The 10,595-nt window shown below is 42.1% G+C and overlaps 1 protein-coding gene across 1 annotated transcript in view; it reads left to right on the top strand.

The window, feature by feature from the left end:
• ANTXR1 (ANTXR cell adhesion molecule 1) overlaps positions 1 to 10,595 on the top strand; it is a 269,361-nt gene that overhangs the window by 22,161 nt on the left and 236,605 nt on the right. Inside the window, 1 exon segment of the mRNA XM_027772987.1 lies at positions 9,916 to 9,987. Coding sequence (XP_027628788.1) covers positions 9,916 to 9,987 — 72 coding nt within the window.

Here is a 10,595-nt window from a genome sequence, read left to right as displayed (position 1 = left end):
GAGAGGCCGGGGGGGCCAGGCCCCCGGAGGGGGGCCGGCCGTTCCCGGCGGGCGGCTGCGCAGGGGCATAAGCCCCCCGGCCCTGGGGCCCCCAGAGGGGGGCCAGGCCATTCCCGGTGCGCGGCTGCGCAGGGGCGTAAGCCCCCTGGCCGTGGCTCCATTTGGTTCTTTAACTGCTAACAGAATTTAGAAAATCTCTTTTTTGGACAAAGTCTTGCTTCCAAACTAGTTATCTTGCTGCATAATTGTATTTTAGATTTCAAGTATTGACTTTTCTCTCCCCTCTTCACACCATTGCTGGATAAAGTGTATTCCCCCCATCCCCTCCACAAACACACACACACAAACACACACACACACACACACACACACACACATTTGACTATAGCCCTCGCCAGATGGATGCTTTGGATCGACCTGGGTGTGTTAGATCATTTTCTTTGCAAATGCCAAGGAGAAAAGCACACGAAAAATTTCAAAATATTATCCCTATTACGTATGTAAAGATACTGTTACAAGAATGTTCATCATCATGCTGCTATAATAGTGAAAAAGTGGAAGCAACCCAAAGCAGTAACAGAAAGGAATTACATCAAGAATGTCTATAAAGTGGAGAAAATGCAGATGGTACAAGTGATGCTGGGTAAGATTATTTGATGAAATGAAACTTACACATAATTATAACATTAGATAAAAAGAACAGGGACCATAATCTATAAATATGCAAACTCTATATGCTTGGAGAAAAGTCTGAAAGTCACTACAATGTGGGCCTTGATTATATCTGCGATGTGAAATGATGACTGACTCTTGTTTTCTTCCTTTTGCTTGTCCTTCCCACTCCCACCCCAGCCATCCTCCCTGAAATATTTCCAACAATGAACATGTTGTTTTTATAATACAGTATATTAAAATCCTCTTCTTTGGTGCCCTCATCCTGAGTCACTTCCTTCCAAGTGACAACATCCACAGCCACTCTCACTCCAGTGGTTGGTCCCATCCCCATGTCATCTTTGTGGGGAATGCAGAGTTGTATTGTGGACTCATCACTGTGAATCTGAAGTGTGAGAAATGGCCCCAGCTGTGCATTTCAATTATGGAAACTACCTTTGGGGCAATTTACCAATGGTCTGTATTCCTAACAACAGCAACAACACTGTGTTGAATTTGCACCAAAAGTAACAATAGTTGACATCAGAAAATGTTTTCAGCCTTTTCCTGATGTGTAACTGTGTGTGCTGGAAAAGGTAGAATGGAAGTTAAAGGAGTATATATTTTTCTGTATCTTTTTGATCATGACCCAAAAGAAAACATTTATTTTACATCTTGATACACTACATGCCCAATACTCACACATAATTGACTACAAGTTTCACATAGCATTCTTTGTGTTACTGTAGTCAATAGATTCTGATATTTCAATCTTACATCATTTGTTGTTTTAGTCTTGGCAACATCCCACCAATCTTATTCCCCAAATCGCTAATAGAAAAAGTCACTGTTTTCATAACCTTCAGTTAGAATGACTAACAGAAAATTAATCACAAGTCAGTGGGGTGGGGCTGGGCATCCCTAACCAGGGTCTTCATAGCATAGACAGGTAGGGTGGGTGACACAGCATAGACAGGTAGGGTGGGTGAGTCCAGTCTCAAAGTACAGTGTTCAGTGACTTGCTTTAGGTCTGGAGTGGCATCTGAAGGAGCTGGAATGTAGGCAAGAGGGAACGTCAGGCTTTGTGAGCAGGAGGGAGAATTAGCTGCAACCTCAGCAGTATTAGGAGTACCAGGGCTGAAGCCTGGGCCAGACTTAGGGCCCCAGCCAGTTAAGGTACAGTGAGTGCAAGGTTAGAGGTGAAGGGAGGAAGGCCAAGGAAGACCCAGAGAGGAGGGAGAGAGCATCATCATTAACAGCAAAACTTACTGCAGGTCCCGCTTAGTGGCTCCTGAGGCTGCTGGACAGATCCATACCCTCCCAGGACTGGCCGGAAACCTGAGTGGGTCACTGAGGACATGAGTGACTTCAGCTGGGTGGGGCAAAGGAAAAGCAAGGACTGACAGCTTTATAATTTCCATCCTTAGAGATACACTACTCTTCCAGGATTATAAGATTCCTGAGTGATGGTTCCAACTGCAAGCCTCCTTTTTCCCTTTCGTTATATTTGAATTCATGTGCATAGAAAGGGGAGACAACAACTTCAACCCAGTTTGGCCCTCTCAGTTCTTCCTGACTCGGGTTGTGTGTGTGGCTAATGGAAAGCGCCTGTGTTTTCTAAAGAGCTTAACCACAGGGAGGTTTGGAAACTCACATAAACACAAAAGAATGCATTTCAGAAAACAAATCAGAATGAGATTTGGAGTTTTCATTTTGTTTCCTACTCCGCATATTAGATTCTTGGAAGTAACAGAATGGTAATCTGAGGGCAATGCCAGGTTCCATGCAAAGTCCCTTGCTATGAACACACAGTAAGTGATGTCACAAAAACTTCTCGACTTCTTAACAAAAACTTCTCGACTTCTTATCATGTTCCAAACACTGGAGAGAGCAGAGAAAAACAAAAATAAGGAAGAAACTGGAGCAGCTCCCAGCAGTGGCCTCTGAGACTAGTAGTGAGGTGGCTTTCCCTCCTCAAGGTCCAGGGAGCCATGACAGATGACAAAATGAGAGGGCTTTGACTCTGGCTTTGGTTAGACCCAAGTCCAGTGAATTTCGAAGCAGAGAACTCTGTAAGACTATCTTCCAGCAAAATTCCTAGGAGGCTACTTGAATTCCAAATTTTCCTGATGATTTACACTTGAAGGACAGAGGCACTAAATCCCAAGAAAGGGCCTGAAACCTTCTCACCCTCCTGATACTAAACTGGTCCATGGAAGTTTTCAAGGGCTAGAACTACATCTGAGTTAGGATTTAATTGAGTCATACTCAGGTTCTTTTCACATCCACTGATTTCTAGAACATTGACACTGCAACTCTCTTTGACTATAGTTTTCCCAGCAATTACATGTTAAAAGCAATTTAAAAAAAAAATGTTCACAACAGAGTTCAATGGAACATTTTCCATTACTATTTATATTTAGGCTTAAGAAGAATTTTTAATTCTTTAATTCTTACCTTATGGCTTTGTTAAGAGACTGGGTGAGCCACTATTTGAAGATACTGTCAGGACTCGATGGCTAGTGTTTAAAGTCATTAATGCTTAAACAGACTGGCTTGATAAACTTTACACTTTGTATGATGGACAGAAACTATAATTGGGTCCACTCTGTTGTTTTCTCAAATAATACTTAGCTGCTTCTGGCTATGACCAGGAGTTCACATAGGTCCTCAGGTTTGAGAAGAGGCCAAGGGTCTAAACTACCCTAGGTCAATTATTCTTGGAGCAGCCACAAGGGTAGTTTCCAAACCAGAAAATCAGTCACAAGGCAAATTGCAGGAGATCTACGCATATGCATGTTTCAACAGAAAGTCCAAGCCAAGTCAGAAACTCAGCATACTATCCCTACAAGAGGGACAGGAGTTTGACTGAGGTCCCAATGGGCATTTTCTACATCAATGAGGTATCTAACGTTCGGAATCAGAAATCCAGTGGTCAATGGACGGTGGTAAGGCCCAGGAGAGGATGGTGGCACCAGGCAGGCAAGCCTCCTGCCACTGTGGATTTGAGTTAAAGAGATATGAGCAGTACTCTCAAGCTCGTCTCCATGTTGAAATCATAAGCAGCTGACATGGAGCTCTTTCCTTTTCCAAGTGGTGATTTGATCTTGAGATAGAACAGAGGTTACATATGTGGGTGAAGAGGGCTCAACGGGATTGCAAATTCATGGCCAGTGTGTGCAACATAGTTAGACCCTGTCTGAGAAGGCCAGGTGTGGTGAGGTGAGCCTGTGGTCTCAGCTGCTCAGGAGGCTGAGGCAGGAAGATCACAACACACCCAGACCCTAATATGTCACATACATTGCCCCCAATAAAAGAAGACTCGGTAATTAAAAAGTAGGAGTCCAAGCTACAGATCCAGATAACCTTATACTCCTATATTACTTTGCCCCTTTAATTGTAGAGGCCCCTTGGAATCCCAGGGTAACCCAAAGAAAACCAAGCCAGTTTGGTTCCAAGAGTCTTAGAAGGCTATGTTTACTCTTGATGCCTGAGGCAGCAGACTATATTCATCTCAGATGTTTCTCAAAGTGAGTATATTTTGGTCAATTGTGCAAAGAATGATCACTTATTGTATGAAGCAGCAAACCCTACATTGGCATGATATCTATTAGTGGAGCTGGGATGAGAGATGCAAGCCTGTCAATATCCCCTTCCAGTATTACCTTATAGGTCTCATTTTATTGTCTTCATGAGAAAATTAGTAAGAAAACTTTTTTTTATTAATCTAGACCTTTTCCAACAGCCAAGGGTATTTTTTTGGGTTTTCCCCTGTATCTATTCAATAGTATCAACAAATCAAATGAATGCCAAAATTGTCCGATAAATTATACATGTCAGGTAGAAGAATAATGAAAATAAAATGTTTTAAAACAAGAAAACCTGTTTACCATTGGATGGCTCTGTTTAATAAGTGAAGAAATACAGAATAAATTGTGACTGTGAAATAGGGTCAAAACAAGACCAGCAATTGGCGTAATGGCTATGTCACTGGACTCCCATGCAGTCAACCATGGTTCAAGTCTTGGACCCGGTGGCTTAAACTCAGGCTGGGCGCATGTGCATGTGTGACCAAGATCCTGAGAGGAGAATGGAGGAGAAAGGATTGCAGCATGACCATCCCCCCTGGGGGGTGATTTCTCGCTTTCTGTCTCACTGTCTTTCTGGCGAGTGCACACTCCCTGTAGTAAAAACCTCTCAAAAAAAAAAAATTAGGGTCAATCCTTGAGAATAAAAGAAATAGTAACCCAAAATGATTTACTTCAAACACCCGCTCCTTAGGCAGGGAGTCAAGAATAGTCTTCTAATTTTATTTCAATGCCCTGTTGCATCAATACTTTGCCTTTCCTCTCAGTAAAATTTCCTCATTGCAGAACTTTTTAACTGACAAGGAAATCAGACATGGAATGGGAGAAGTATGGAGATTCTTCTCTTATCACTAGGCATCTTATCGACCTGTCAGGAACCAAAATTTCAGAGGTAAATTACCCTGGTTGTACGGACCAAAAATATTGGGTCGTCAAAAAAGTCACAATGCATTTTGCATAGAAAAGTAAGTTATGACTTTTCCAAAGATCCAATAGTATTGCATTTCAGAAGTGGGCACAGATAATTAGCTTTCAGGAAAATTTTTTTATTCTAGTGAAGAGGAATTATAGAATTCTGGATTGTACTGTGGTTTATAGCCAGTTGTGTGGCATCTCTTCTGAAGCTCCTGGACAGATTTGGGCCATAGTCTGCCAGACCCTTACCCAGAATCCCTAAGACCAAAAAGCCTGCTTCATGGCTAAGGGATAACATCAAATACCTTTGAGATTCAAGTCTTTGAGATTCAAATCTTGTCCCAGATGATGGCTGGGTTCCTAAATTGAGAGTATTTTGAAAGCTTAAAAAAGCCCAGTCTGGGATGTGCAGTCCTGATGAGCTCTTGGAAAACTCCCAGCTGCCATTCAGCTAAGAAAGCCATTGCTGATGATTAGGCAGACCCCTTCACTAGAAACTCTGCTTTAGAATCACTGACCCATCTGGTGCCTGAGGTTCACACAGGGTCATGGGAATTGGCTGGAGCCATCTGAGTCCCAAACTTTGCCAAGTCAAGGCAGAATTGGTGATGCCCAGCAGCAAGAGATGAGAAAGGTTTCAAGAAAGTCTTCTCAGGAACCAGCAGTTAGCGTAATGGCTATGTCACTGGACTCCCACATAGTCTACCGCTGTTCACGTCCCGGACCCAGTGGCTTAAAACTCATGCCGGATGCGCGTGCGTGAGTGCCCAAAATCCCAAGAGGAGAATGGAGGAGAAGGGATTGCGGCGTGACTATCCCCCCTGGGGGGTGATTTCTCGCTTTCTGTCTGTATGTCTCTCTCTGTCTGGCAAGCGCATGCGCCCTATAGTGAAAAAAAACTCTCCAAAAAAAAAAGAAAGTCTTCTCTCCATATGTTCTGAATTCTTCCATTCAACAAACAGGTAGATACTGAGAAGGCAAATTTAGGACCCTCAGAAGAGGAGTTTTTGTTTTGTTTTGTTTTGGGTTTTTTTTGGTTTTGCTTTGTGTGTGTGTGTGTGTGTGTGTGTGTGTGCCTTTTTTTTTTCTTTTTTCTATAGGGCACACACACTCACTGGAGAGAGAGAGACAGAAAGCAAGAAACCACTCCTCAAGGGGAATGGCCATGTTATAATCCCTTCTCCTCCATTCTCCTCTCAGGATTTTGGGAATGCACACACACTTGCCCGGCATGAGTTTTATGCCATTGGGTCCAGGACTCAGACCTCAGTCAACTACATGGGAGTCCAGCGACATAAGTGCTACACCATAAACTGATCCCAAGAAGAGGAGCTCTAAAAACAATGATTGCAGCCCAACCTCAGAGGATGCTGATAGACAGATGTACACCATGCCCAAAAACATGAGGAAGGGGTGATGAACCCTGTGTGTCTCAAAAGCAACAAGTAACTGAGGCCAGCAGGTGGTGTGGTGGTTAAAGTGCTGGATTCCCATATGGCTGATCGTGGTTTGAGTCTCAGACCCAGTAGCTTGAAAATCACACTGGACACATGTGCATGCATGACCAAAATCCCAAAGGAAGAATGGAAAAGGAATTGTGACATGGCTGTCCCTCATGGGGAATAATTTTTCACTTTCCCTCTCTCTATCTCTGTCAAGTACACATGTCCTATGGAAAAAAATTAAAAACAAACAAACAAACAAACAAAAAACCAGAAACAGGTAGTGACTGTGCTAAGACTTGAAGATTGAATAGGAGTTTGCCAGTGTGATCAAGAAGTGTTCCAAATAAAGGGATATGCAAAAAGGCCAAGAGAGTGGAATTGAAAAGATCTGCTTGTGATGAGCAGTGTGCCCGCCTCTCCACCTCACCCTTCCTCATGTCCCCAGTTCCTTGCCCCCTCCTCTATGGGCTCTGTAGCGCTGCCACAGGAAACTCCTGGCTCTTCCCCAAACGCAGCCTGCCCTGGTGTACTTTACTGTCTTATAGTGAGTGTCCTGATTAAAGAACATTCCCTCTTCAGAGCCTGCACAAAGTAAATCTTTTTTATTCTTTTTAAAATTTTTTTAAAGACAGGATCTCACTGATCCTCTTCCTTCACTCCTCTGAGCCACTGGGATTACAGGTGCATACCACTGCACCTGGCCTCTGGACCTGGGAACTGAACACAAACTTTCCACATGGTTTCAGCCTATACAACGTAGTGTCTTACCAGGTGCTACTGTGGATGGACCCCACTCTCTTTTTTTGTTCCAAAAGCACATTCCTGAACTGCAGTACCTATCATGACATATACATTTTAATTCATCTCTATTCCTTGCTGGACAGTGTACTCCCAGAACCCCCAGAAACGAAGGGCTTGCTCCATGGCTAAGTGATAACATCAAAGCCCTTCAAGATTCAAGTCTTTGAGATTTGAATCTTGTCCAAGAGATTTTTCTTGGCTAGAGAAAAAAAAGATCATTTGTTATACTTTCTACACCTTGGACAGCTACAGTAGTGCTGAGCAATGTTATTTTTGCTACTTAATGAGACATACAGATCCAGCATCAGTGATGCAAGTGGGAGGGTACCACTGTGTGATGCTGGGGCCACGTGGGAGGCCAGGTTCAGCTCTCAGACAGTCTAATAGGCCAAGTGTGATGGCGAGTGCCTATAATACTAGCTAACTGGGAGGCTGGAGCAGGAGGGTCCCAACATGGCAAGATACTGCCCGGATACCTAACACTTTCTCCCACCCACTCCCTAAAAATTCCGCAGTGTAATTCCTCTGCTGCTGGTTATGCCAAATACTATCTCAAATTAGCCAAAGCAGGGTCAAAGGTTGGCCCATGAAAATATAATTACAAGGAATATCTCACATGTGGAAGGATATATATATATAATATATATATCCATGTGTGTGTGTGTGTGTGTGTGTGTGTGTGTGTGTGTCTGTGTGTGTGTGTATATATAGGTGTGTGTATATATATGTGTGTATATATGTGCATATATATGTGTATGTGTATATATGTGTGTGTAAATATATACAGTTACATATATCTGTATGTGTGTGTATATATATGTTTGTGTGTATATATATTTCCTTTGGTGAGAGAAGGAGAGAAAGAGACAGAGATAAGTATTTTTGATAGGGTCTCGCCATGCCAGGGCCCTCCTGCTCCAGCCTCCCAATTCACTAGGATTACAATCATGCCTGTTGTGTTCAGGAAACTAACCTGGCCTCGCATGTGGCAACCAGCCTCCCAAGTGGTGGCACCATCTGTATACCAATTAAAATAAATTTTTAGATTTCACAAAAAGTACTTTCAGAATTTTTCCTAGAACTGAAGGTGTAGATTAACTTGGGGAAAGTGAGACATCCTTACGATACGAAGTTTTTGTTTGACCATAACCTCTCATCACTTCTGCGTTGAAGAAACATATCACTTATGGTATTAGATGGAGAAAAGACATTGTCCTCATAGAGATGGAAAGCACTTAACCAGAATGAGAATTCTTAGAAATATTGTAGTACAAAAAGGAGGGGAAATAATCCTCCTAAATATAAAGTAGTTTAAAACAAATTAAAAAAAAAAACTGCCTAGACATTAGCATTGTAAAATGAGTGCATAAAAACTAAAAGTAATCAGAAACTAGTTGAAAATATTTGCAGTATAAAATATCAGAGAGAAGGAGTAAACACTAACCTCAACAATTATTAGAATGGCGAGCAAAAATGCAGAACTCGGTGGAAACAGATCCTTTGAGAAAGGGGGAGGCATCACAGGACAGAAAAAACGAACATAAGGTCACTGTGACCTCGTAAAACACTTATAAGCTAAATTGAAGCAACAATAAATAGTATCAGTGAAACAGAAGTCTAACATAAAGATGAAGAAGCTCCTTTCCAAATCCATAATTCTACAACTCCATAGAACACAGAGAAACAAGTTGCCTTCTTTTTCAGTAAGATTCCTTTTCTTTTTTAAAAAGAATTATTTAATTTTATTTATTTATTTTAATTTGACCAGGGTGGCGGGGAGTAGAGAAAGAGAGGAGAGAGAGAGAGGAAGTAAGCCACCAGGTCCGGGACTTGAACTGTGGTTGACCACGTGGAAGTCTAGCACCCTTAACCACCACACCACCTGCTGGCCCCAATATCCCTTTTCAATATTCCTTTTCAATGAGAAGCTGAATAGTTGTTCTTTTGTTTATTCATATGACTAATTACAGTAGATTTTCTCAAATGTTGAACTATCAGTACCTTCCTGAAACAAACTCCACCGATTAGTTATTATTCTTTTGCAATAGTTTTACTAACATTTTATTTAGAAATCTTGCACCTATATTTGTAAATGGAATTAGGTTCTTTGCGGGGGGGGGGGGGGGGGGGTGTGTGATCTGTGTGTGCTCATTTCATTTAAATAAATTGGAATATTTTTCTCCCCCAGTTAGAGAAATAGCTTAAACAGCATAAAAATAACTGCTTCTTAAAGATGTGAACTAACTTGTGACTTTCTTTGGGCCTGAGGCGTCTTTCTGTTTCTGTGTGTAAGTGTGCAGAGTGAGAGTGGGAACACTGGGAAGACGAGTGGGGAAGTTCTCGAACAAAATTGTTAAGAACTCTAGTCTTTCAAATAATTTTCAAAGTTACCAAAACTTAAGATAATGAACCTAGTTAATGGATAGGACAGGTGTAAAATAGAATGGAGAAAGAAATGATTCAAGATGAAGACAAATGAACACAGAGTCAATCAACCTCTGCTTTTGTTTTCCTAGATCGGGAAGTGTGCTGCACCACTGGAATGAAATCTATTACTTTGTGGAGCAGCTGGCTCATAAATTCATCAGGTGAGCAACACTACACGGTTACTTCACTTGTAGTTCTCTGCCATGAACAAAACCAGCCCAGGTTGGCTGTTGCACTAGTTACTAATCACTCTGGGGAAGCTTTTGACAAAGGTGGACTCTTAGATCTTGGACCAGAAATTATTTACTTTGTTTTAATCTTTGCCACATACTAAAGTAACTTTTGGCTTCATGTTTTCGGGAGGAGCCAGATTTAGTTACCAGACCAACATTTTTTAACATTCTCTCTCCCTTGTTGAGACATATATTCTTGTGAAGGAGCATTAACATTTTTCTTGCGTGGTGCATCAGGCTGGGTTAATTGGCACATTCTGCTGACTCTCTGGACTCACATGCAGGGTGGCCAGTTCATTCTGGTTTGTCCAGAACTTTTCCAGTTTTCAAACTGACTATCTTACATTCTGGAAACTCTCCTCAGTGCTGAGCAAACTGTGATGGGGCACCTAGCTAGGTCACCGACAGAATCTTCTGAGCATTCTTAATCTTACATACCCAGGCAAGGCAATGCAGTTATAAAACATCGTCACTAAATACTGTGGGCGTCCTGGAGGTCCTACTTTTCAGTAAGTACAGGTGCATACTAGTAGGGA

The sequence above is a fragment of the Tupaia chinensis genome, unplaced genomic scaffold (assembly GCF_000334495.1).
Source record: "Tupaia chinensis unplaced genomic scaffold, TupChi_1.0 Scaffold000316_1, whole genome shotgun sequence".
Lineage (NCBI taxonomy): Eukaryota > Metazoa > Chordata > Mammalia > Scandentia > Tupaiidae > Tupaia > Tupaia belangeri.
Note: the sequence above shows the minus strand (reverse complement) of the source record. Positions and strands in the feature narration are given on the sequence as shown.